At 41.7% G+C, this 25,346-nt stretch overlaps 1 protein-coding gene across 2 annotated transcripts in view; it reads left to right on the forward strand.

Annotated features, from left to right (window-relative positions):
- Window positions 1-25,346, forward strand: part of NTNG2 (netrin G2) — a 99,306-nt gene that overhangs the window by 67,661 nt on the left and 6,299 nt on the right. Inside the window, exons 4-10 of one of the 2 annotated variants that reach the window (XM_012553943.2) lie at window positions 7,200-7,372; window positions 10,602-10,628; window positions 11,521-11,658; window positions 12,958-13,017; window positions 16,333-16,407; window positions 21,669-21,761; window positions 24,371-24,538. In XM_012553943.2, the coding sequence (XP_012409397.1) occupies window positions 7,200-7,372; window positions 10,602-10,628; window positions 11,521-11,658; window positions 12,958-13,017; window positions 16,333-16,407; window positions 21,669-21,761; window positions 24,371-24,538 (734 nt within the window). The remainder of the gene's footprint in view (window positions 1-7,199; window positions 7,373-10,601; window positions 10,629-11,520; window positions 11,659-12,957; window positions 13,018-16,332; window positions 16,408-21,668; window positions 21,762-24,370; window positions 24,539-25,346) is intronic. The other variant, XM_031954878.1, reaches the window with a different exon arrangement.

Genomic DNA, 25,346 nt, shown 5'->3' on the forward strand with positions numbered 1-25,346 from the left:
GCCCAGTTCTATGAGAAGTATTCCAATCTAACCCACTTGCTATACTGCAAATATCTGCAGAGTTGCCATGGAGAAGAAATGAACCTGTAGGTCTCTATGATTCTAGAGGGCAGCTCTGTGCTCTTTGATCAAGGAGAAGCAGTTACAAAGAAGTCCGCTTTGAATCAGTGTAAGAGTGGTGTTTGGGGTTTGTTGTCGTTGTTGTTGTTTGTTTTTATGAATGAGATTGTCCAATAATTGATTTTAAACAATAGTGAGTCCCTTTGAGGTATTTAAGCAGATTTTTGCCCCCAAAGATGCTAAAGAGAAGTTTTCATTATTGGGTGGTTAGGTGAGACTGGCTGATGCTCTCCAATTCCTTCCAACATGGAGCTTTTCTTTCTGTGGTTCTACATTCTGTAACCTGGTCTTTTGTCCTTCTTCTCAGTGCAATCCTATCTGTTCTCTGAATGTAAAAAGCTAGTTAGGCTTGTTAGGCTAATTAATCCCTTCTTGGAGAGGGCTTCTCACTAGAGCCAGGGGTGAGACACAGTAGGACCAGACTGGGGCAGGGCCACAGGGGAGGGAGTCCCCCAAGGGCTCAGGAATTAAGATTAACAGACACCCTGGCACTCACTCACTGGCACTCAGAGAGCCTGGGCAGGTAGAACTTCAGAAATCGTGGACCGTGAGCCAGTGGGACCTTAAAGTTATCTAGTTCAAATCCCTCATTTATTAGAAGAGGAAGCCAAGGCCTAGGGAGGAGAACTTACTTCCTAAGGTTGTTCAGGTAATGACAGAGTCATAAAAAAATCCTTCTGTCTCATCCCTGGGCAGGAACAGACAGAGAGAATCCAGGGCTTTTTATGGGTGGGAACTAGAGGATGCAGAAGGAAGGAAGACATCAGCTTGAGGGTCACCGGGGCTCAGCCCTGCGCCTTGGGGAGCAGAAGGGGTTTGAGGTCCCCTACAAAGTCTGAGGGATCAAAGAGCCATCTTCCCGCTAGCTCCCTCCCACTGTCCTCCGGTGCCCAGAAACACCTGCAGGAGAGTCTCCTTAGAGATGCAGATTCTCCTCATTAAGTCCCAGTGAGTCTGGCTCAGCAGGAGCCTCGGCTTGGTTTCATGCTACTCATGATGATCCCCACACAATGCACATAGTCATATACACATTATGTATGTATGCATGTATGTATCATATTACATAATACAAAGGCCTGACTATGTGTATATATGTGTATATGTGTGTATACACAACCCAAAGCCCTTAATCCTGCAATACACATACACATATACATGTTACACACACAAATATATTCATATATACATTATGTATGTAAGTGCAGCATTACATGATACAAAGACCATAACTGTGTGCATATACATGCATCAAATATAAAGACCACAACCCTGTATGTGTTACACACATGCATATATTCATATACACACTAGGTATATATATATATTATATTATATTACATAATACAGAGCTCATAACCCTGCATTTATATGTGTATGTGTGTATATATATTTTCACAGACACACACACAGACCATACCTTTGCACACACACACACAAACATTAAGACACTGTCCTTGAATGTACACAGTCAGAATCCACATCATACAAACATACACACAGAGCACAATCTCATACACAAGTATTTCATGTTGCATAGATATCACATATATGCCTTCAGACACACACACAAACACACACACACACACACACACACACTGCACATCCAACAGGGAAAATTGTTTACAAGAGAGAAACTGAAGACATTCCATAGGGGTCTTAATGGTTAGTTTCATAGAACAAGCTGAGTTGGGGACCTGAGCTGCAGTTGAACTTTGCCTCTGATCATCAGTAAATCTAGATTTGTTAGCTTGATATGTGGCAACCAACCAGGTTAATTATATCTTCCCCATCCTCCCTGTGGCCTCTCCTGAGTCCTAGTGAGTTTTTTCTCAGTATAATCCATAAGGTATAATGATCAGGCTGGTTAGAATGGAGTGGGAAAGAGATACACTAACTATAGCATAGTTAGCTTTGAGTTTTGTAAAGCACTTAAAAAAAACCCACTTTATTTGATCCTCACAATAGCTCTGAGAGATAAGTGCTGTTATTATCCCATTTTTCAGTTGGGGAAGCTGAGCCAAACGGCTTAAGTGACTTGTCCAGGGTTCCATAGCTCCTAAGTTTCTAAGGCTGGAATTCGAGCTAAGGTTTTCCTAACCCAAAGTGCCAATATTTTACCCATTATTACCATCTAGGGGCTTTAAAGGACCATTTAAAGGATTACAGAAGACTTGTTCTGTAACCTGATCTTTGGGGCCTCAAGCAGTCAAGCAGAATACATTCTTTAAGCCTGGACTAAGTGTCAGGAACAGAGCTAGACAAGGACAAAAAGAAGTGAAACATTCCTTCCCCTCAAGAAGTTTACATTCTATGGAGGGAACAACATACATACATATTTATAAATGTACCTCTAATAGCTACTGGATGTATATCTGTGGGCAGATGACTTTATCTCTCTGTGCTCTGGGCTGGAGGTATCCAACATCAGACCCATGACCCTGTGCAGTCTACAACACATCTAGGAATCACATCAAACTGTAATCGGGGAATATTTAAGAAAACAAATAAAAATAAAGAAGAGTAAAGATAATGGTAACATGTTTTCTTAATCAACATGTACCCATTGGAAAGCTTAGGCTTAGTGGTCCTGCTTCTCTTCAAGTTTGATTCTACCACTCTAGGCAACTCTCTGAAATGCAAAATATATAAAAAAATAAATACCAGTTCATTTCAGAGGCACTAGCAGCTGGAGAAAGTCGTCAATCAAGACAACAGGCATGTATGGAATGAATTAGGAAGTTCCATAGAAGAATTAGCCCTTGAACTGAGTTAGAAGAGAGTCAGACTTTAATCTGGTTTTCCCTAGCTCTTACCGATCATACATTTATTCATTCATTCAAGAAACATTATTCTATACCTACTATATGTAATCAATTGATAAGCATTTATTAAGTACCTATTATGTTTCAGACACCGTGCCGAGCCCTGGAGATGTAAAAAGAGGCGAAAGAGGGCCCCTGCCCTCAAGGAGCTTATATTCTAATGGTGGGGACAAGATTCAAATGACATGTACAAGCCACATATAGAGCCCTGTGCTGCTACCAAGTTTAGATGAGACATAGATCCTGTTTTCATTTTATTTCATGCCTAACACTTTCATTACACTTGCAGCCCAACAGGGGATAAGATGCAGACATAGATGACTGTAATATGCAATACTGCAGACTAGAAGCATTAAATTTGTGAAGCAAAATAGAAAGAGGAAGTTTGTTACCCCCTTGGGGAAACAGGGAAGGCTCCTTGGAGGGGGTAGAATTTGAAATGGTCTTTAAAGAAAAGGTATGAAGGAAGAAAGTGCCTTCCAAGCATGAGAAATAGCTGGAGCAAACTATGGCTGTGGGAAAGCACAGGGTACATAAGAATAGGATAATTTGGCTGGGGCGTAAATTGTATGTAGGAACTAGATTTGTGCTTTAATTGGTATTTGGAAATCCCGGCTGAGGAGACTCCTACCAATCAAGTCAACACCTTCTCTCCAACTTGTACTCTGTAAGAGAGTTGCTTGAGGCCCAGGATCATACAGCCAGGATGTGACACTGAACTCAGCCTGGCCACAAGACCAACTAGCTCTCTATCCACTACACTGCACTCACTGGGTAAAAGCGAGTGATACTAAATAAAGCTGAGAAGGTTAGCTGGGGCCAGATTGTAGGGGTCCCCAAATGCCAAACAAGGAAGCTTGAATTTTATTCAGGAGGCAATAATGAGCTACCTCAGATCTTTGACCAAAGGAAGACCATGGTCACATCTAGCAGAAAAATGAAGGATGGGCTGAAGCAAGCATGGGGGGAGGCTGTTGTAAGTGTCCAGACTGATGATAGCAATTACCTGTATTAGAATATTGGGAGAGCAATAGGCAGGTATGAGAGATTTTGTCAAGGTAGAATCGAATGGATGTGCTTATCTATTGGACGTGAGAGATGAGAGAGAGGGAAAAGTCCAAGAAAACTCCAGTAAGTAGGGTAGATGTCTTTAAATTGGAATATACCCCACGCGGCTGTGAAGTGAATAGACTATTAGCTACTCTGTCCAAAGCCAAGCAACCAAATAATATCTAGAAGAACAGGCGCCAGTCCAGGATGTTTGACCCCTTTCCACATCCATGGCAGACCTTCCTGAGAGGGTTTGGTGCATCTCTGGATCTGGCTTTACTAGGCAGATGGAGACAAATGAGAGGAAATAGAAAAGTGAGTAACAGAAATGATTAAGGGGCTGGCAGGATTGATTTATGAGTAGAGGGAAGATTAAGGGAGTTAAATATGTAGAATGTGGATAAGCACCAGCTAAGGGAAGATATAACTGTCTGCAAGTATTTTTAAATCCTCCTGTTAGAGAAAGAAGAATCAGTGCAATGGAAAGGGTATCACAACGAAGAGAAGGATGAGCTTAAAGCAGATTAAACAGAAAAAAAATGTTGGTTAAATGTCAGAAAAAATATAAGTGATAGTAGACACACAAGCATACATAGAGTATAGGTGTATTCCTGCCCATACAAGAGAAACTCAAGTGTACAGAGATCTTGAGACCTATTCGATGGGATAAGTTTGACCTATAATATTAAGATAATAAGATGATATCTAATAATAGATAGCATTTCTGGAGGGCTTTAAGATTTAAGATTTACTAAGCATTTTACAAATATTATCTCATTTGATCTTCAAAATAACCCTGAGAGATAGGTGTTATTATGATCTTCATCTTACAGAAGAGGAAACTGAGGCAAAAAGATTAAATGACTTACCCATTGTCACACAGCTTTTAAGTTTCTGAGAACAGAGTTTAACAGAGATCTACTTGACTCTGTCTAACACTCTATCCACTGGACCACTAGGCTGTCTTAAAGATAGATTGGAATTTTAGAATGCCTTAAAGGATGAGGCTTTTTTTTTTAAATCCATCAGGCAAAGAAAAGAAAGAGGTAGAATAAAACATATTATTTCAATGTATTATCATAAATTTTGTGTCACTTAATGCACCTGGCTCCTAGTGCTGTTACAGTTTAGCCAATTGTACTTTCCTTAAGGTGATGTTAGAGATTGACTGGGTTTAGGTACACCTATGGGGAGATACAAAACTGATTCCAAACCACAAGATGCCCAAGGAGGGAGGAATGAGATGCAGGATTCATCATAGAATCTCAGTATTTGGAACTAAAAGGAATTTTAAAGATTATTTAGCCCAATATTCTCATTTTACATATGAGAAAACTGACATCCAAATGAGACTATGGCTCACCAAAGTCACCCAGGGAGTATATTGTGGAGGCAGAATACATAAAATCTTAAGGCTAGAAGAGCCTTTAAGAAGTCCATTTAGTCCATCATTTGTTTCCTGGCGAGAAGTCCCATAAACCATCTGGGACCCATAAGTCTTGTCTTTAAAGACCTCCAAGTGTTTGAGAACCCTCATGAGCCCAATGTTCTTCCTTCTTACTGAATATTGGTCATTCCAGCTAGGTCCAAATGGCCTAGTTTCCTTGTTCTTCTTTGTTACTGTTTGATTAGTAGAGTGAAAGTATAGGGGAACATCCTAGTGAGAAGAAGGAGGATGATTGGGCATAGTTAGGGGAAAGAGACACAGACCTGGTTTAATGAACATCCAAAGCAGATAAACACTATCAATTAAAGAATGACTGAACAAGTTGTGGTATGTGATTGTGATGAAATACAACTGTGCTGTAAGAAATGATGAAGGAAATGGCTTCAGGAAAATCTGGGAAGACTTGTACGGACTGATGCAAAGTGAAGTGAGCAGAACTAGGACTACAATTTATATAGCAACAGCAATATTATAAAGACAATCCCCTTTGAAAGACTTAATAATTTTGATCTACATAATGATCAACCACAGTTCTGAAGGACTCATGATGAAATATGTTGTGCTCCTCCAGATAAAAAATGGATGGATTCACAGTACAGCCTAAAGCATAATATCTTCTCTGTCTTTTTGGGGTGAGGAAGGGAGGAGAGACATGGCTAATGTAAGAATTTGTTTCACAAGCCTACATATTTGTAATAGGTTTTGGGTGTTTTTTTTTGCCTTCTCAAGAATAGGGTATGAAAGAGATGGAAAGAGAGAATTCAGAACTGAAAATTAAAGTTGAGTTTTTAAACATTTTAAAGATTGAACCTAAAAAACAGTGGGGAAAGGACAACAGTTGCAGTGTTAAATCTTTAACAACTGGCTCTCTGAAACAAAAAATATACAAAAGACACACTGTTTCAAAAAAATAAGTATTGATATTTTCTTTTTTTTATGTTATAGTTTTCCTTGGTTTCCTTCCCCCTGCCTCACAGAAAGCCATCACATATAACAGATTGTATTTTTTTAAAAAGATCAAAAAAATTTAAAAATAAGAGGAAAAATCAGCACAACTAATCAGTATATTTAAAAAGTCAGAAAACTTGTACAGTGTGCAATGCCCATGTAACTTGCATTTCCACCAAGGGTGGATTGGGAGTGTCTTCTCATATCTCTTCATAATTGACACTTAAAATTTGGTCTGAGCTGGCTCCAACTCATCCCTGTCTTCTAAAAGGGGAAATTTAGAGAACAAAGAAAAACACTGTCTAGAACTAGCCACACTCTGCATTATATTGAAGAACAATGAAAAGCCATACAGATTGGAGGGCCAGTGGAGAAGGAACGAGGCCATACTGGTCAATCAATGTTTTGTTTAACAAAGTTCAGGTAGTACTCTTCAAGTACTCAGGTAGTACTTTGTTCAGTAGTAGCGTTATGGGTAAGGAGATGGCTGGAGAAAGATGGAGATTCCTTTCTCTTCCGAATAAGCCAGAAAATTCCCAATCTGGCAAAAGTTGAAAAAAAAATATTGGAAAGCTCTTGTCTTCCAAATAGTGAAAGCTAGAGAGAAATGTTTAGAGACAAATAAGACAATTTCCAATGTTGGACCCTCTCATCTAAACCTTTCTGAATACTTCATGAACATTTCCTTCTCATATGGCTGAGGTTGCATCCCTAATCTTGAGGCCCCCAGGGAATTCTGATGAAATTCTGTCCAATTAGTTCAAGAGGGCTCTAGTGACTCACATGATATCTCCTGTCTTGTGTCCTCTCAGGTGTAAATGCAACCTCCATGCCAACCTGTGCTCCTACAAAGAAGGCGGCCTCCAATGTGAGTGTGAACACAATACCACTGGCCAGGACTGTGGCAAATGCAAGAAGAACTTTCGAACCCGCTCATGGAGAGCAGGGTCCTACCTGCCTCTCCCTAATGGGTCCCCTAATGCATGTATGTATAGGAAGGAACTAACCTAAGACTGGGGATGGCCTGTGGGAGGTCATTGTGTTCATTCCCCTGCCTCTGGGCAAAACTACATCTTTAGTCATCTTTAATAATAACATTCATATAGAATTTAAGATTTTCAAGACACTTTGTGTATGTTATCTCATTTATGATTTAGTTAGCTATTTTTATCATACCTTTTTTAAAGATGGGAAAACTGAGACCAAAAGGTTAAGAAACTTGTTCAGAGTTATACAGCAGTAAATTGGTAGGACTGGGGTAGAATTCAAACTCCCAGCTTCCTGGGAGTGCTCTATCCACTGTGATATGGAGATTCCCTAACCTTTCATCATTATACAATCCAGAATCTCCTAACTACCAAGAGGCAGGTTGGTACAACAAAAGAACAATGGCTTTGGAGTCAGAAGGTCTCAGTTCAAATCTTTGGGACATCAGGCAAGTCCTTCAAAGTTCCTAAGCCTCAGTTTCCTTATCTTTAAAGTGAGAGGGTTAGACTAGACATCCTCTGAATTTTCTACTGGCTGTAGACAGGTTTGTGTGATTAGTCTTCCCCTCAATTCAGAACATCATTCAGAAAGTATTTTTTGTTCTTAAAGATTACAGTGAAGTTCCTCTTCAAGCTTTGTCATTTCTAAGGGAGAGCCTCTTTGGTAGGATGGGCAGTTCTGGAGGGAAGGAGCCTGTGTGATGGAAAGAGAGCAGGGGTTGTAGTCAAAGGAGCTGAATTCAGTTCACAGCTGTTTCATTTACCTGTGTGGCTTTTGTCAAGTCTTTAATCTCTCTCTAGGCCTCAGTTTCCCATCTCTAAAATGAGGAGATTATATTAGGAAACCTTTGACATTCAGGTCAAAATCTTATGATCCCAATAAGAAGTAGGGCTGGCCAGTGATAGGGTCTGGAAGTCTCTCCATAGGGGGTCTCAGAAATCCCCACAAAGCAGTGAGTCCCTCGGGAATCCACCTGTGATGAGGTGAGGGGAGGGGGAGGTCAAAGTTGATGAGATCATCTGTGAAGGCAGAAAGACCTTTGGTCTTTCTTGTTCTAGCCCTGGAACCCGAGCCCACTTGAAGCCCTTAAACACAGCTCAGACTTGCAAATGTCACTGCTTGGGTTTCTAATGGCCTTGCCTGGGAAGGGAGGCTTAGCCTTGCTCTTTTGCTTCTCCTCTCGGTGGGTGAAAGATTTATGTGGCTTTAAGATGATCAAAGCTAAAATACAGGCTGCGAGGGCCGTGACAGGAATGTTGTGTGTGCCAGGGACGGGAGACGACAGAGCCTTTGAAAGAGAACGAGCTTGTCAGCTGCTGGATAGCGCTCGCCGGTCCTCTGAGAGCAAGGAGAGCATTCTGGGGCTATGACAAGAGCTCCGTGACTGCCTCCTCCTCCCCGGTCTCCTTTGTTTCTGGTTCTCTCCCAGTCTTTATTCTGTGTGTGTTTCTTTCTATATGTCTCTGTGTCTCTCTCTGTCTCTGTCTCTCTCTGCCTGGGTCTCTGTCTCTGTGTCTATCTGTCTCTTCCTCCCTCTCCTTCCCTTCCTACCTCTCTCTCTCTGTCTCTCTTTGTTTCTCTCTGGCTCTCTAACTCTCTGGCTCTTTCTGACTCTCTGCTTTGTCTCTCTCTATCTCTGTCTCTCTCATCAATCTTTGTCAAAATCATCTTTCTCTCCATTCCTTCTCTTCTTCCCTTTGTGTTCCACTCACTGTTTTCTCCTTTGTTCATTTCCTTTTCCTATTTCTTTCTCTCTCCCTTTATCCCTATCTCTTCTTCTAAGACCATTTCTTCCTCTTCTTCCCTCTTCCTCTCCCTCCTTCCTTTTCTTTACCTCTCCCTCTCCCTCCATATGCTGTATCTCTCCCTCCTTGTAGACAATGTTTTTTGAGACCCTTTGCTTGTCATCCCCATTCCGAGATGCCTTACTTTTCTTATCTGATTCTCACTTAGTGCCTGAAGATTTTCTAAATGAGATCTTTTTGCCCCAACTCATGGCCTAAACTTGATATGATTAAGGAAAGCCTCCTGCCTTTTGCTGTTTCCTATGTAGCCTGGTGATTTCATATCCTGTATCATTTCATACACTCAGAATTTTGGAATATCAGAGTTGAAAAGGGCCTTAGAGATTATTCTACTCCAACCTCTCATTTTTTAGTTGAAGAAAATGAGAATCAGAGAAGAGGAATGATTTGCTAAAGATCAAATATTTAACAAGTGGCAGAGCTGGGACTCAAATTCAGGTCATAGGATCATAAATTTGGAAGTGGAAGGAATCTTAGAGGCTATGGAGTCTGACTCCTCCCCTCCCTCCCACCTTATTTCACAGATGAAGTAACTGAGATGTAGAGAGTTAGGCGGCAAGCCAAGGACCTCGGGAATCCCTAAGTACCTGAGATGGGATTTGAACCAGTTCTCAGAACCCAAGTCCATTGTTCTTTCCGTTATTTCACAACTGCTCTCTTCATATCAATTTGACAAATATCTAAATGTATCTGCAAAGCAATTGCATCAAATACTGGGGTTGCAAGGCTAGGCATGAAACATGAATCCTGTTCTCATGGGACTTTCCAAATTGTGGGAAGGACAAATACATAAGTAGCTGTGATATAAGGTGGAGTTAGAAGGGCAAAGGAGAGATCCAGGTAACTATTTTAATCCCTTCCTCCCTTCTTGCCTTCTCCTGTGGGAAGGGAAACATATCTCGACACAAGGGAGAGCTTTGTAAGGTCATTTCTTCATTGGATTTGAGAGGAGGATTATGTCAGCAAAAACCATGGCAGGTAGCGACAATATGTTTGCAGAAGCTCCCAGATTTTTCCCAGAAGTCTTCTGGAGTTATCTGAGATGTTCCTGAGTCTTAGAAAAAAATATTTTTATTTTTCCTTCTAGCACAATGGAGAATAATAGATTTTGGAGGGGTGAGGGCAGGGGAATGGTATAGGAGCAAGATCTGGGCTATATTCCCTAGAACTCTGGAAGAAAAATTCAATCCTCTTCTAATCCACATCACACCCAGTGAAGGATGCCTCCTTCTCTTTGTGTCCTCTGAAATGCTCCCCAAGCTTAGTTGGCAACCTTTTCTTTTGAAGGTCAGGATATCTTCAAGCTGGAGATGATGTCTCATCACCATCTCTCTTCCTCCCCCAGGAGACACAAACCCTTTACAGAAAGTAGCCTCCCTGCCTTCAGCCCCATAACTTGACCCTGTCTTCTTTCTCTTCCAGGTGCGGCTGCAGGCTCCGCCTTTGGCAGTAAGTAAAGGAGAGAAAGGAAAGAAGGTTGACATCCTTATTGCATGAGCCTGTTTGCACAGGGAAAAAAAGAAGGGACTTTAATGTTCTTTCTGTGCCTGCCAGCCATCCATCTCGTTCCTCTAATTGTGTCTCATTTGCTGTCCCCCTTCTCCCTCCCCCAGTCTCTTCTGATTTCTTTTTTGTTGTTTTGCAGCTTACTGCCTCTTCAGTTTCTCCCCTAGAGCTTCATTAGCACTGTCTTGGAAAAAAGGAACAAACTGGACTTTTTGCAAGTCCCCTTGAGCCCCCAGTGAACTTCTCCCTTTTCTTGCTGCCCAACCTCTCCTCTCACCTGGACTGGTGGTGGACAGGGATCCCCAGAAGGGACTCTGCTGCTAGTGATTTTCCTTCTAAACAGTGACAGATTTAAATTCTAAACTCTTAATCCAGCTTCAGCAAAGGATCATTTTTTTAACCTTCTACTTAGGGAAATCTATCTGATATCCAGACTCCAACTAGTCATGTGTCATAGTTAGGGGGAAATAGTCAGGACCAGAGGATGGGGAAACTGAGAGAAACCTTCTGAGGAAGTGATGTGGAAGTTTCCTCTTTTTCTTCATGGTCTATGGGGGACCACCCCATGGCCCCAACCCCTATTCTTCAGGACTCATTCCTAAGCAACTACCACCATACTTCCCCCTTTGTTCGGGTTATTGGTAAAGGTAAAAAAAAAAAAAAAAAAAAAAAAAAACATCATGAGAGTGATCCTGGATCCAATAGGAGACATATGTCTTGCGATCTCTCCTAATGTCTTACAAAGAATAGATGGTATTTCTGAAATGGTCATTCCCTTTCCGTCCAATTCCCATTCTCCATTTGCCCCATTCTTGTTTTTCCCATGTCTCGCCAGGAATCAGTCGGCCACCGAAGGTCACTATCCCCAAGGCCACTGTCACCACAATGGTTCCCAGGGTGGCCAGCACCACATCTACTCCCACAACCCCCACCACACAAGCCCTCACCCTTCCCAGCACCCAACAATCCACAGGTAGGTAAGGAAATTAGATACCCACTCACCCCTATTTCCCAATAATGCTCAGCAAATAATCCTGGCTGCTCTAACTCATTTTAGATAGTTACCCTGCCTTTCTCCATAGTATCCCTTGTGACACCAGAGAAGAAATTACTCTGATTATTGATTCACAGACTCTTAGAGCCATTGGCTTTTGGAATTGAATAAGACCTTATAGATCATCTACTCCAAGTTCCCACCCAGTAAAGAAAGCTGTTCTATAGCAGATCTCTGTTGTGGGGATTAAATGCCAGTTTGGACAGGAATTTAAAATCTTATCTTCTTGATTGTTTACCATATTTTCAGGAGGGAAAGAGAAGGAAAAGAGTCACTAAGTGATGTTCTCTCAAACCTGACAAGCATCATTGTCTGGACACCTTATTGGTAAAGTTGACATGAACTGGGTCCCTGAGTCCCTGGAAACCTGGCATGTGGCTTCCCCAAGTCATGTCAATAGAACTAAATGAATGGAGGCTACTTGAGGAAAGGGAGGATCTCTGTGGTTTCCCTTGCTCTTTTAGTCTAACTGGTTGGGAACTGGATTATTACTTGACTAGCCTGCTTTCTCCTCTTCCTATTCCAGCTGAGCACTGTCCCTAGCATCCTCAGACCTACTGCCATTTTAAAATGCAAGATTTAAATAGAGAACTAATTTAATATGATCTCAAAGCTCCCAAACATGGAAAGTGAATTTTTCAGTTATTAAGAGTTGAGGTAGATGAGTAAGAGACATGCATTGACTGGTTAAGGGGAAAGACAAGGGGAATCCCTCTTTTTGTTTCTAAATTTCCTGGGGGAAACAGATTAAGTGCATCCTCATAAAAAGGAAAATAGAACTAGAGTGAGGGGGAAGTGGGACAAGAATGCTAAGAGGGTGGTCCCTAGGTCAGGACACTCCTCTGTGGCAGTCTTGGGGGAATGGAAGGATCAGGAATCAAGAAACTTTCCTCCAAAACACATAAACAGATTTCTACTCCTCATCCCCATCATTCCTCCATTTGTAAGAGTCTTAGCAGGCAGACCCTCCTCAACTGCTTGGGTTGAATGCATTGTCTCTGGGGATTGGAAGTAAAAGCTAGAGCTAGAGCAATCACTCTAAGTTGAGTTTCCCTGTTGCTTTTAGCTTGTGAGCCTTGGGAGGTCAAAATAGGGGAGGAGATAGGGTGGTAAGACCATAGGAGAATTCCCCTCATCCCTAGAAGATGATGTCCTTTGTTTAATATGATTGATGGGTTTTTGTTCTTTTGCCTACTGTCTTGCCGCCTCTGCACTCAGGGTTTACTCCCAGTGGGCAGCCTGTTATCAGGGCAGGTGGAAGAACTCAGGGAAGTCCAGGTATGTCAAGGGAGCCTCTTGGCCTTGGGGATCTCACTGATTGTAGTGAGTGAAGTGTTCCAGAGGGTCTGAGAGACTAAGAGAGTTAATGTATAATCTTAGTACTAGGCTTCTAGTTGCTAGTTTGTGTTACATCTTGCAAAAGGATTCTTTGCTTTGGAAGAAAGAGCGAAAAGAAATCAGAGGCACAGTTTCTACCTTCAGGAAACTTAGAATCTTGTACTGGGAACTTTGCCCTTAAATAAGTGCTAAGAACATGGGTTCTTAATCCAAAATCCATGGAGAGATCACTGGAAGTCTGGAAATTTGGATAGAAAAAATTACATCTCTATTTCCAAAGGATGGTTTCTTTTGTAATCCTATGTACTTTATTTTATGAATTTGAAGATGTATTTTGAGAAGGCGTCTATAGGCTTCACCAGACTGCCTAAGGGGTCCTTGAACCTCCCTCCCATAAGAAAGGTTAAGAACCTTTTCCTGGGAGAGAGCAGAGGCAAGGGTTGATTAGGGGGTAGAGGGAATAATCAGGGAGCTTCAAGAAAAAGAGGCATTTTGCTAAGCCAATTGCATCCAGCTAATGGAAGCCTTCAAAATGATGGGACTAACCAGATAGGTAATGTGAGGAACATTGTAAAAATTTCCAGAGCTGGAAAATAAATTATCCTCCTGAAGAAGTCAATAGTGGAGAGAATCACAGATTTTAACTTGGAAGTCTTTGAGCACATCTAGTCCAACTTCCTCATTTTAAAAATGAAGAAACTGCATCTAAGAGAAATAAAGTGATTTACCTTCCATCCGAAAGAAGGCTAAGACTCCAATCTCAAAGCTAGACTTCAATTAGCACAAGTCCTGAAGGATAAGGTGTCTGGGTCCATGCAAAATCATCTCCTCTGAATCACTGTTTTTATCAGCTCCGTCCTCACCACTGTTTAACTCATCAGTTCATATTATCCACCAACAATCCTAGAGTACTTGTTATGTGACTCTATTGTTCCTGCCAATACCTGGGATCTTGGTCCTCCCTGCTCCTGGCACCCCTCCCTGGGAGAGCCCCCAGCGCCCCAGCGCCTTGAGAAGTAACAAGGGAGGTGCAATCACATCCTCCATATGGCCCTGGCATATACCTCCGGTTTCCTGAGTGAACACTTTTCAGAAGCACCTGAGAACGTTCCCAGAAAAACCTGGAATCCTGGAAATCTGGATGTCGTTTTCTGTGTGTATTCTTTTTTTCTCTCCAGATACCAAGCCAGAAAAATTTCTTGGGCCATCTCAGCACCTCTAAATATGTAATTCCAGCCTTTTGGCCCAAGTCCAGCTGGGACTCCCCAAATGCACCAAAGATAAATCATTTGTTAAGCGTGTACTTTGTGCAAAAAACAAACAGACAAAACTGTACTAAGTGCTATGGACACAAAGAGGAAAATTCCAAACACCTGGATCATTGGCTTTGCCCTTCTGCCTGTCAGCATGTCCATAGACAGGGACTCAGAGAAACCAGAGACAGGACTGCAGGTCAGGATGGACTCTGAGAAACTGCTCTTCGTTTTTTCCTGTTTAGCAGGAGGAGGAGGAGGGGTGATATACGTGCATGATTAAAAAGCAAAATGCCTTCAGGGCTGGTTTTTATTATGACTCTAATTAAGCCCTTGCCAATTTGAGGAGGGCGGTCTCCTCTCCTCATTGAACACCATATTAATATCAATTTGATATCCAAAGGCTTCCAGCTCACAGTTAAAAAGTACCCTGTACTTTTTAGACATTAGATTCTTTTTTTCTGTACTCTTCCAGTTGCTGTTGTTTATAATCCCTCAAAGGAGCAGAAAAATCAAATTTCAATCTTTTCCCTCTGGGTTTATCCTTTGAAACTGAGCAAAGGAGATCTCTTTCTCTCTCTCTCTCTCTTTCTCTCTCTCTCTCTGTCTCTCTCTCTCTCTCTCTCTCTCTCTCTCTTTCTCTCTCTCTCTGTCTCTCTCTCTCTCTCTCTCTCTCTCTCTGTCTCTCTCTCTCGACTCTTTCTCTCTCTCTCACTCTCTCTCACTGTCTCCCTCTCTCTCCCTCCCTTCCTTCCTCTTTCCCTCCCTTCTCTCTCTCTCTCTTCCCCCTTCTCTCAGTCTCTCTCTCCCTTTGTCTCTCTTTCTCTCTCCTTGCCCTCTCTCTCTTTTTCTGTCTCTCTCTCTTCTACTCCTCCATCCCCTCTCCATCTTCCCATCATCATGTTCTTCATTTAGACCCCCAAAATGAGCAGCGTAATATTTTGGGGTTTGACTGGAGGACATCTATGATGATAAAGAACCTGGAGTTTGTATTTTATGGGGGTTGGCTAGAAGAAATAAAGACATAGGCTAGAGGCATGTTCAAGCAATTGAAAAGCTGTCATATGAGAAGAGGAAGAATTTCCTTGCTTAGCCTCAGAAAGCCAGATTAGATGCAATGATTAGACTCTGAAGAGAAATGAATTATGGTTAAATGTGATGAAATACTTCCAAATGAATGAATGAATGAATAACAATTTACTGTGAGTTCAATAAATAGCATGCTCAGTGAATAGAATGCCTGGCCTGCTGTCAGTAAGACCTTAATTCAAATCTAGCTTCAGATCCTTCTAGCTGTATGATCCTGGGCAAGTCATTTACTCTTGTTTGCCTCATTTTCTTCATCTGTAAATTGAGCTGGAGAAGGAAATAAACCATTCCAGTATCTTTGCAAAACCAAACCAAACCAAATCCCAAATGAGGTCAAGAAGAGTTGGCTGCAACTGAACTTTCTGAGAAAACTCAAGATTTGGACAAAGGGATGGAGATCCTTTCATGGTGACTTAGAAGTCAGGTCTAATGTGGGAACAGAAATATGTATTGGAATAATTTTGTTCTTTAGCAAATGTTTGCCGAAAGTATTGCTTCTAGTGCTTCTAGTGCTATGTTTCCCCAAGAGTGGCTGGGTCTACATTTGGCAGTGTAGATAGATTGTGTTGTATATTGATTAGATAATTTAGGAATTGAATTGAACCTTCCAAGATGTCTATATATCTGGACTTCTAAGTAAGCAAAAGACCCATCCAGGAGATGAAGAGAATATGCACTATTGCAAATGGAATCAAATCAAATGAGGCCAAAGATTATAGTAGTGTAGGTGCCATTCATCTGGACTTAGATCCAGTCAACCAGTGTAGACACAGCCATTCCTGGTACATCATAGAATATGGAGGTTAAATCCATAACACCATTATTAGGGAACAATTGAGTATATCACTGGGACCTCCTAGGCCTAATCCTTATTTCACCTTGTAACTGGACTTTCCTCTTGTTTCTACATGAGAGTGGACCAGTTCATCAACAGCTGCCCCTCTGCAGATGGGCACCCCTATGCCCAAGGTTAACACCAAGGCAGAAGGTAGGGACATATTTATTGCTGATTACATCTCCTGGGTACTATTACTGGACCTCAAAGGAATAAGAAATTATCAGGGAAAAGCCCTTGGAGGAGTGTCTCCTAGGTCACTGTTGCTCTCTTGCTCTCTCTGTCTCTGTTTATCTGTTTCCATATTTCTGTGTGTCTGTCTTTTTCTGTCTCTGTCTCTTCCCCTTCTCTATCTCTAGCTTTCTGTACCTCTATTTTTTGGTTCTCTCCCTCTCCCTTTCTCTTTCTCTCCCTCTCTCTCTCTTTTCCCTGCCTTGCTCACTTTCTTCCTCTCTCTCCTTCTCTCCCTCCCTCCCTCCCTCCATTTAACCTTCCTCTCTCTCCATTTCTTTATCTTTCTCTGTTTCTATCTCTCTCTGTGTCTCTGTCTCCCTTTTCCCTTCCTCTCTCCTTTCCTTTTCATTCCCTTCCCCTCCCTTTTCTATCTGTCCTTGTCACTATCTCTGTGTGTTGATTTCGGGTGTCTCTATCTTTCTCTGTCTTTATCTTTCTCCCCTCCCTCTCCCCCTCAGCTTCCTAATGGACTCTAAGACCCGTTTCAGCTCAGAGTGCTATCCTAAAAAATTCTGCCCCCATGAGTTAACCTTTGCAAAGTTTTACATGCTACCTTTATTATTATTATCTTCCTAAGAGATATTCCTGAAACATCACAGATCACTAGGTGAGAACTCTAACCAGAGTACCATGAAAATTTCTTTAACCTCCTGGTGGAGTTAGCCCAACCTTGGTTTCTATTCCTAATGATCAGAGAAGGGGAGAGTGTGCTCCCTACAGTGTTCCCTTTGTAGTTAGAGCAGCAGCATTTTGAAGGGGATGGAGCACTGAACTTGGGAACAGGAAAACTTGATTTAAAATCCTGCCATACACACACTTACTAGCTGTTTGACTTCTCTCAGCCTCAGTTTCTAAATCTATAAGATAAAGATATTACTATCCGTAGTCTCCTTACTTCACAGGCTAGTTGTGAGGTCCAAATGAGACTTGTATGTGAAGTGCTTCACAAAAGTGATAGTGACACAGAAATGTCACTTGTTAAAGCTATCAGAAATGAAGTTTAAAATGAGAAGTTATGAAAGGAAATCTAATCTTTCCAGATGGGAAGACCATTGATGATCATTCATGAAGAGGACTAATATTGAGTAGAACTACCTAGGGATTGGGGGAAAGGAGAAGACATTTATGTAAGATATTATGGCACTGAGGGTGGAATGAGATGCTGTGGTTCCTTCTTCATTCATTCAGTGAGCACTATTAAGTACTTGTCTCTTTCAGAGTACTATATACGATGGAGCTCCCTTTTCCCCTAAGAAAAAGACAGGGAATTGTAAGAGTAACCCAGGTAATTTAGGGTAGGAGTTACTCCTATGGGGATATAATCCCATGCGCTTAGAGACATAGGGTCATGGATATGGAGCGAATCTCGAAGGCTATTTCATCCAGTCCCCTCATTTAGGATCCTGAAGCCTATGGAGATTAAATGATTTATCTGAGGTCAAGCACATGGTTTCAAAGGTAAAATTTGAAGCCAGGTCTTCAGATAGCAGAGCCAGTGAGGGCTCTCTGCATTATTGAATTGCCCTGGGGAAGACAGGGAAGAGTGTGCTACTGACTTGTTCACCCAAACCAGCATCTGAGAGATGTACCCACCTTTGGAAAGGAAATATATCTGGCTGAATGGTCACCGGAATAGCCTAATTCTAATCCCATGAGCCCGGCCTGTTTTGGGGATAAGACCATTCAGCAGGTCAATAGGCTTTCTCTGAGAATAGGGTGCTTACTCTGAGATTTTTATGGCATCTGGCCTCCCCTTCCCAGGAGACACCTGAGATCACCCAGGGGTCCTCCCACTGTCTCCCATACCTATTTCCCTTACCGGTTATGGCTATGATGTTCACCCAGTTCCAGAAAAGTGAATACTTGCTGATGGGGATCACTGGGGAGAAGCCAGCAGCTGTCCTGACCTCAGCCATGCTTAGCTAGCCTCAGCTTTCACCTGGCAGGTGATGTGTCTGCCTTTTTTGTATATATATGGATAAGAGTTATAGCTAGTGTTTATCTTTCCATTGTGCCTTTTAACTAAAGCACACAATTTTATTGGGGAAAAATAATCCTTATACATGGATATATGTGTGTGTATATATATATATATATATATATATATATATATATATATATATTTGCATATGTGTGTGCAAGTATAAGTCATTTAACAAGTGTGTGTCACCTGTCACGTGCCTTTTCTGTGCCAGGCACATAATAGATGATATAGAGTTAAAGAGACAAAAATACATAAAAGCAAATCTTTAATCCCAGATTACATGACTCTAGTTTAGAAATGATGGGGTTGAGGGAGGATAATAGCAAGCTTTGGAGTGGAGGAATGCTGTGTTCAAAGACTAAGTACTAGATGATGAGGCATAGACTGAGTAATCCAGGGGGTCAGAGGAATTCAATAAGACAAGCAGGGTCTTGAAGGATGGGAAGGGGTTAGATGAGGAATAAGGAAAGCTACTCATTTAGAGGAAGTAGAAGGATCAAGAATGAGCTGCTGTTAGAAGGGGAAATCAATGAAGAAACCAACCTGGGGGAACAGACAAGGTAGTATTCTGGGAAGAAGGGACAGGGACAGAAAAAGAGGGGTAAACTTGCCTGCTGCCCACCTTTCATGTTTACTATGAAGAAAGTGCATTAGAGACTAGAAAACACTGGAGAAATTTGAATTATCACCTTTGTTGTTATTGTTGTTTAGATATGATGCAAAATAATGCCAGGGTTTAGAATGCAAAGCCAAGGAGTTTAGAATTTAGGGCGAAAGATGCCTGGATTTGGAGTCAAAAGATTTATGATGGAATCCGGGCACTTGTAGCACTTCCTGTGTGACACTGGGTAAAGCACTTCCCATGAAGTGTGAAGGTCCCTTCCAGACCCTCCCAATATGGCACCTTCCTCCCTTCTGGCTTGAAATCTAAGATCCTGTAGCAATAGAAAATATGCAGAGAGAAGAGGTAAGAAGGCAGATGGAAAGACAAGAGTCATGTAAGACAGGTGGAAATGTTTATTTTTCTGGTTTCTCATGGGGGAAGAGCTGAACTGAACACATCTCTGGTCTCTTTGTGCTAAGTAATGATGGGAAATCTCAGATTCAGAACTAGAAGGCACAAAGATCATCAAGTCCAAGCCCCTTCATTTTATAGATAAGGAGACAAAAGTCCAAACAGGTTAAGTCACTTGCCCAGGGTCACAGAAATACCACTGGGTAGCATTGTGGAGAGAATACTGGACCTGGATTCAGGAATATCCGAGTTCAAATCTGGCCTCTGACATCAGGAGTATGACCATGAGCAAGTCACATAACTCTGTTTGCCTCAATTTCCTCAACTATAAAATGGATGCCATAATATCACCCACCTTACAGATTGTTGTAGGATCAGATGAGGTATTTGTAAAGCACTCAACACAGTGCCTGGCACGTAGGACGTGCAATGTAAATTCTTATTTTCCTTCCTTCACATTTTAAATCATGTTTGATGGTTCTGAAAGCACTTTCACATCCATTATCTCATTTTGTCCTCACCATAGTACCCTGTGAGAAGGGAGAAGACGGGGGTTATCACTCCCATTTTACAAATGAGAAAACTAAGGTCCAAAAAAGGGAAATGACTTACCTACAAGGAGTCAGAGGCTGTATTAGAATCGGAGGCTAACTTTTTCAGCTCTTAATAAGTTTCCTGCTCCCTCCCTGACATTCCTGCTGCTGCTCAGAAAGATGAGCATCTTTAGCCCTAAGAAAGGAGTTGTTTCCAAACTGAGAAGTCATGGAAGGCTTGCACCTTAAGGCTCACCAGACTGAGTCTCCCATCTGCCAGAAAATGAGGTTTCTTTGTGTTTCTACGGAAGTACAAAGAATAAATCAAGGCTTTCAGCACCCTCTGCTGGTCAACAGCTCCCAGAACTGGATGCCAATAGTAGACATTACTGTGATGGGGAACCATAGGTAAATAATGGCTCTGGCTTGGAGAACACTGGGGGTCAAAGTATGATTTTTGATAGGGTCCAGTGGTCTAGCCTGGGACTTTTCTCCTATTCTAAAGAGGCTGGATATCTGGTACCTGAAAGGGAAGCAGAAACTGATATCCTAGAGCCCTTTTCATCATCCTTAGAAATAATTTTAAGTCAGAGGACCTAGTTTGGAATCTCACTTATTTAACTTTCAGCAGGTTGCATTCCTTTTCAGAACCTCAATATTTTCATTGTTTTTTTTTAAAAAGTAATAAAACCAATTGATTAGTAAGATCCCTTTTCGTTCAATGCACTATCAAATATGGGTTGTGTGTTAGGCACTGTGGAAAATATACAGATAAATAGAATCTAGTGCCTGTGCTCCAAGAGCTTATAGTCTAGCTGAAATGTGTGTAGAATGCATGAGATAGTATAAAAATCACTGGATTGGGGTCCAAAAGCCCAGTGTTCTAGATGTCTCGGTCTAACCACTGCTTTGCTGTGTGTCCTTGGTCAAGTGTTTTTCTCTTAAAGGATCTTGGTTTTTCTACTCTATAAAATAAAGAGGGTGGACTAACTAGATCATCACTAATTCCTTCCAACTTTAATATTCCGTAATTCTGTGTTTTTCAATAGTTTCTATCAAGTGTCCTAAGCGTACAAAGGAGAGAGGATTCACCTCGAGTAGGGGGGAAAGTATGGTTTGAACTGAGTCTTAAATGCTAGAATACAGGACATATAATTAATTGAAGAAGACATTCCAGTTTTGGGTCTTGATAAGAGTGTGAAAAAAATGGCTCAAAGTAGGAAAGAATCTGATTTGTTCAGAAGAGAATAAATAAAGCAGTTGGATTGGAGCTTAGGAGCAAATAAGAATAAAGAGGCTTGATTACCTTTAATAGAAGTATTGAATTGCAAAGGTAGGAGTTTGAAATGTATCCTGTGGGAAATGGGGAGCCACTGAAAGTTTTAAAGGTGGAACATTTAAAATCAGTGTTTTAGAAGATTAATCTGGCAGATCTATGGAGGATGTATTGAAAAGGGGATCAGGCAGACCTGGAACCTTTTTGACTTTGTTGTCTGATCTTCAACCAATTATTTAAATTCTCTCTGCCTGTATGGCTTCTTCTAAGCCTCTGATAAGGCCAACAGTGGCCTTTTCATGGCTTCCTGTCCTGTATATCCAGACATCTTAGGGAACGTGATAAAAAGAGCTTATCTCTTATTTCTCCAAGCCATCACCACTGTTGCTGTCCCTGCCAAGATCTCCAAACTTTTCCAGCTCAAGCCTAGGTCTCCTCAAGTGGTGCCCATTGAAGTATTCAAAGGTAAGAGGGGAAAGAGATGGATGCTCAGAGGAGAGCATTAAGGCAGCATTAGGAAGCCAGACCAAACAACCCAACAGGAGGAAGAGACAAGAGTCCCAAAAAGCCATTTATGGGGCCAGACTGTGAACATCCACTTACACGGCTGAGCAAAAGTCAAATTTCTTTTTTGTTTTTTTTTCCTCTATGTTCCTCCCAATCCTATAGAGTTGGACTCAGGCTTTGAACTGCCATGCTTAAAGCAGAAATCTTTTCCTGAAATCTCTATTCTATTGGGTTCCTCCAGGAATTAGGGGCTTGGGAATCCCTTGGCTTAGTGGCAGGGAGGAGACTGGGTCTGGTTGCTACCATCTTGGATACAAGATGATGTGGTCTTGGTTGGTGACAATGTGGCTGTTAGCACAGACCATGTCTACAGAATCACACTGGAGTAATGAACTATATCAAAGTTATATCTTTTTAGTCTCTCTTGGAGGTAAAGAGCATTGCCAAGCATCCTCTGGGAATGTTGAGACTGGAATCCTTTGTCTCTCCTTGAGTAGAGCTCAGAGGCTATTATCCCCAGAGACCCCATACTCCCCAAGACATCAAGAATGAATCTTCTCTTTCTTCACATGGAAGAGGCATTTTCAAAGTTATTTATGTTTTCAAGATAGTGGGATTTTCCTTGTCAAAAACCAGAACATGATGTAGTAGTAGAAGTAGCCCTGAATAAGGCATCAGGAGATCTGGGGTGAATTCCAGCTCTGACACTCATAAGCTGTATGCCTATGGACAAATTTCTTTGAAGCTCAGTTTCCTCATTCCTTAGAATAGTTATAATAATGTGTAGATAGGTAGATAGATAGATAGATAGATAAATGAATGGATGGGCAGGTGGATGGACGGATGGATACATAGATACATAAATACGTAAATAATAGTTTTTAAAAATATTTACAATTACACTTTTAACATTCATTTTTAAAGTTTTGAGTTCTAGATTTTCTCTCTCCATAAACCTTTCCCTAAACATCGAGAAGGCAAGCAATATGCTATCAATTATACATGTGAAGAGGACAATAATACTTAATACTAAGCATTTCATACAGCTATTTGGGGGAGAGTACCTTGTAAACATTTTTTATTGTAATTATGCACTATAAATAGTGTAATTCCTTCTCAGTAGAAAGTAAAACTCCCTTAGGATGGATCAACCTCAGAGGATATTTAGACATTTTGCCCAGTGTTTCTAAAGGCAGATCCTCATTTCCTGAGACATGCTCCAGCCTCTTCTTCCTCACTACCTTACCCTCTCCATCCCAAATCTCTTCCCTTAATGATGTCATCACTAGAGAAACATGACCAAAACTTCCAGTCCCTGGACACTGCACTTGGGACATGATGGAATTTGCCTTACTCTTTTTGCAGATTTATTCTAATCTTAGACTCTCTTTTAACTTCCCAGAACTTGAAGGGAAGGATTGGAGGGGTGGTAAAGGGGAGGAAACTACCTCAAGCATTAGGGATCCAGCAACAATGATTTATTAAGTGTATACTATGTGCCAAGCACTGTGCTAAACACTGGATGTACAAAGAAGATGAAACAAATATAATTGTCCTCAGGCTGGAATAAAGACTAAAACAGGGACAGGTGAGCTGAAGGTTTATTGAATTGTCTCCCATTAGTAAGGGATTCAAGTCTAATGGGAAAGCCTGTCCTAGTTAACATGGCTAATGCCTCCTCCTTTTCCCATCCTTTCTGGGGAGAGCTTATGCTTCCAGGTTCCTGTTTCCAATGCAGGATGGGTGGAGAAGCTCCTTGTCCATTCTGTTGTGTTTGATGTGATTTCAATTCACTGCCCCAATTTCTGTGACTATCTGCCCATTCCATCTATTCCTTGCATGCTTACTCCTTTCTAAGGCCTGTCAGTCCCACCTGGTCAAAACCTAGTTCTTCATCTTCATTGGATTCTACTGTTCCCCCCATCCCTGTCATAGGAATTGGCAAGTCAGGGGCCCACTTCAGCATAGGAAATCCTAAATTGATTGATACTTTCTTGAACCCTGTGCTTTAGGTCATATTTTCTAAAAGTCTATTTCCTAGCCTTTTCCCCAAAAGCCTAGAGGATGATGAAGATTTTCCCCAAATCCCCAAGTCCAGGAGTCTTCCTCAAAGATTAAGTATAATGTTTAGTGCTGGCCAAAAGACTGCTTCTTGTTATACAGGAACGTTTTCTGAAAGACATTCTTCTTCTGAGGAGACTTAAAACGACCTCAAAACTGGTCCTAAAGAGGATTTGTCCATTAGTTCCAAGAGCCACCTATGATTTTTGGAAACAGGTTAGAATGATTATTCCACACTCTGGAGCCCTTTGGCCTGGACTACCAGATTTGTATAGCAAGAAACCTAGAGAACCATGGGGCAAGAGAATTCTTACTTAGAGACCTGGATGCTTATTCCAGGAGAGAGCCTCTAACTTGCTAAATGACTCTGGGCAAGTTGCTTGAATTCTTTGGGTCCTGCCTCCATTTTTTTTAACCTCTGCAAAATAAAGGTCCCTCTCGGCCGTGGTGACACACCTGGCTACAAGGCCTGTGTGGGACTGATTCCTCCTCTCGCTTCTTGGCAGACTGCGAGTGTTATGGTCATTCCAATCGCTGTAGCTACATTGACTTCTTGAATGTGGTGACCTGTGTGAGCTGTAAACACAACACCCGGGGCCAGCACTGCCAGCACTGCCGCCTGGGCTACTACCGCAATGGCTCCGCTGAGCTGGACGATGAAAACGTCTGCATTGGTGAGTGCACCCGCCTAGTGCTGATGGCCAGACTCAGAAGGCTCCAGTCGCATCATGAGCAAGCCAGGGGGGCTTTGAAGGGCACATGAACTCCAGAGGAAAGGGGGGAGAAGGTATTGGTTAGCAACAAGCAAATGATACGCCAGTGACATGTAATAACTATCCCCTTTTATTAAGGTACTTATTGAGTACCTATAGTATACCAAGCACTATGCCAGAAATTGGCATTGGTTGCCAATGCCATTGGTGAGGTTAACCAAGGCAAAATAACCATTGGCAAGGTTAACAATAACAACCCTGCCTTTGCGTTGTTTACCTTCTATTAGAGATGGATTTTAATTCTGCAGGTGTCCCTAAATATCTCTATGACCTTGAACCAGTTCTTTCCCCTTTTTGGTCTCAGTTTCTCTATCTCTAAAATAAAATAGCCATACTCATTAATGTCCAAAGCACCCCTCTCCTACATCTTCATTGGCTTTTTCTTCCTAGTAAATATTCTCTAAATCTCCTTAAAACTCCAACCTTCACCAAATGGATGATTCTATACGTGGCAGCCCAGAGGGAAAACAAGCTATTTTTTGGTTGGGAGTAAAAGTTGGAGGCCTCCTTCCTAGGAAGGGTCCTTCCTGCCAGAAGACCAATAACAGTGAGCTAATGGCTGATTTATTCTGGGGGAGAGGGAGACTGAATCCCTGGAAACTCTGCCAGAGGATCTGAATTCAAATCCTGTTTCTGCTACTTAGGAGAGTGGGGGAAATCACTTTCCCTTTGTAAATCTCAATTTCCTGAGCTACTAAAAGAAGAGTTT

Source organism: Sarcophilus harrisii, chromosome 2 (genome assembly GCF_902635505.1).
Source record: "Sarcophilus harrisii chromosome 2, mSarHar1.11, whole genome shotgun sequence".
Classification (NCBI taxonomy): domain Eukaryota; kingdom Metazoa; phylum Chordata; class Mammalia; order Dasyuromorphia; family Dasyuridae; genus Sarcophilus; species Sarcophilus harrisii.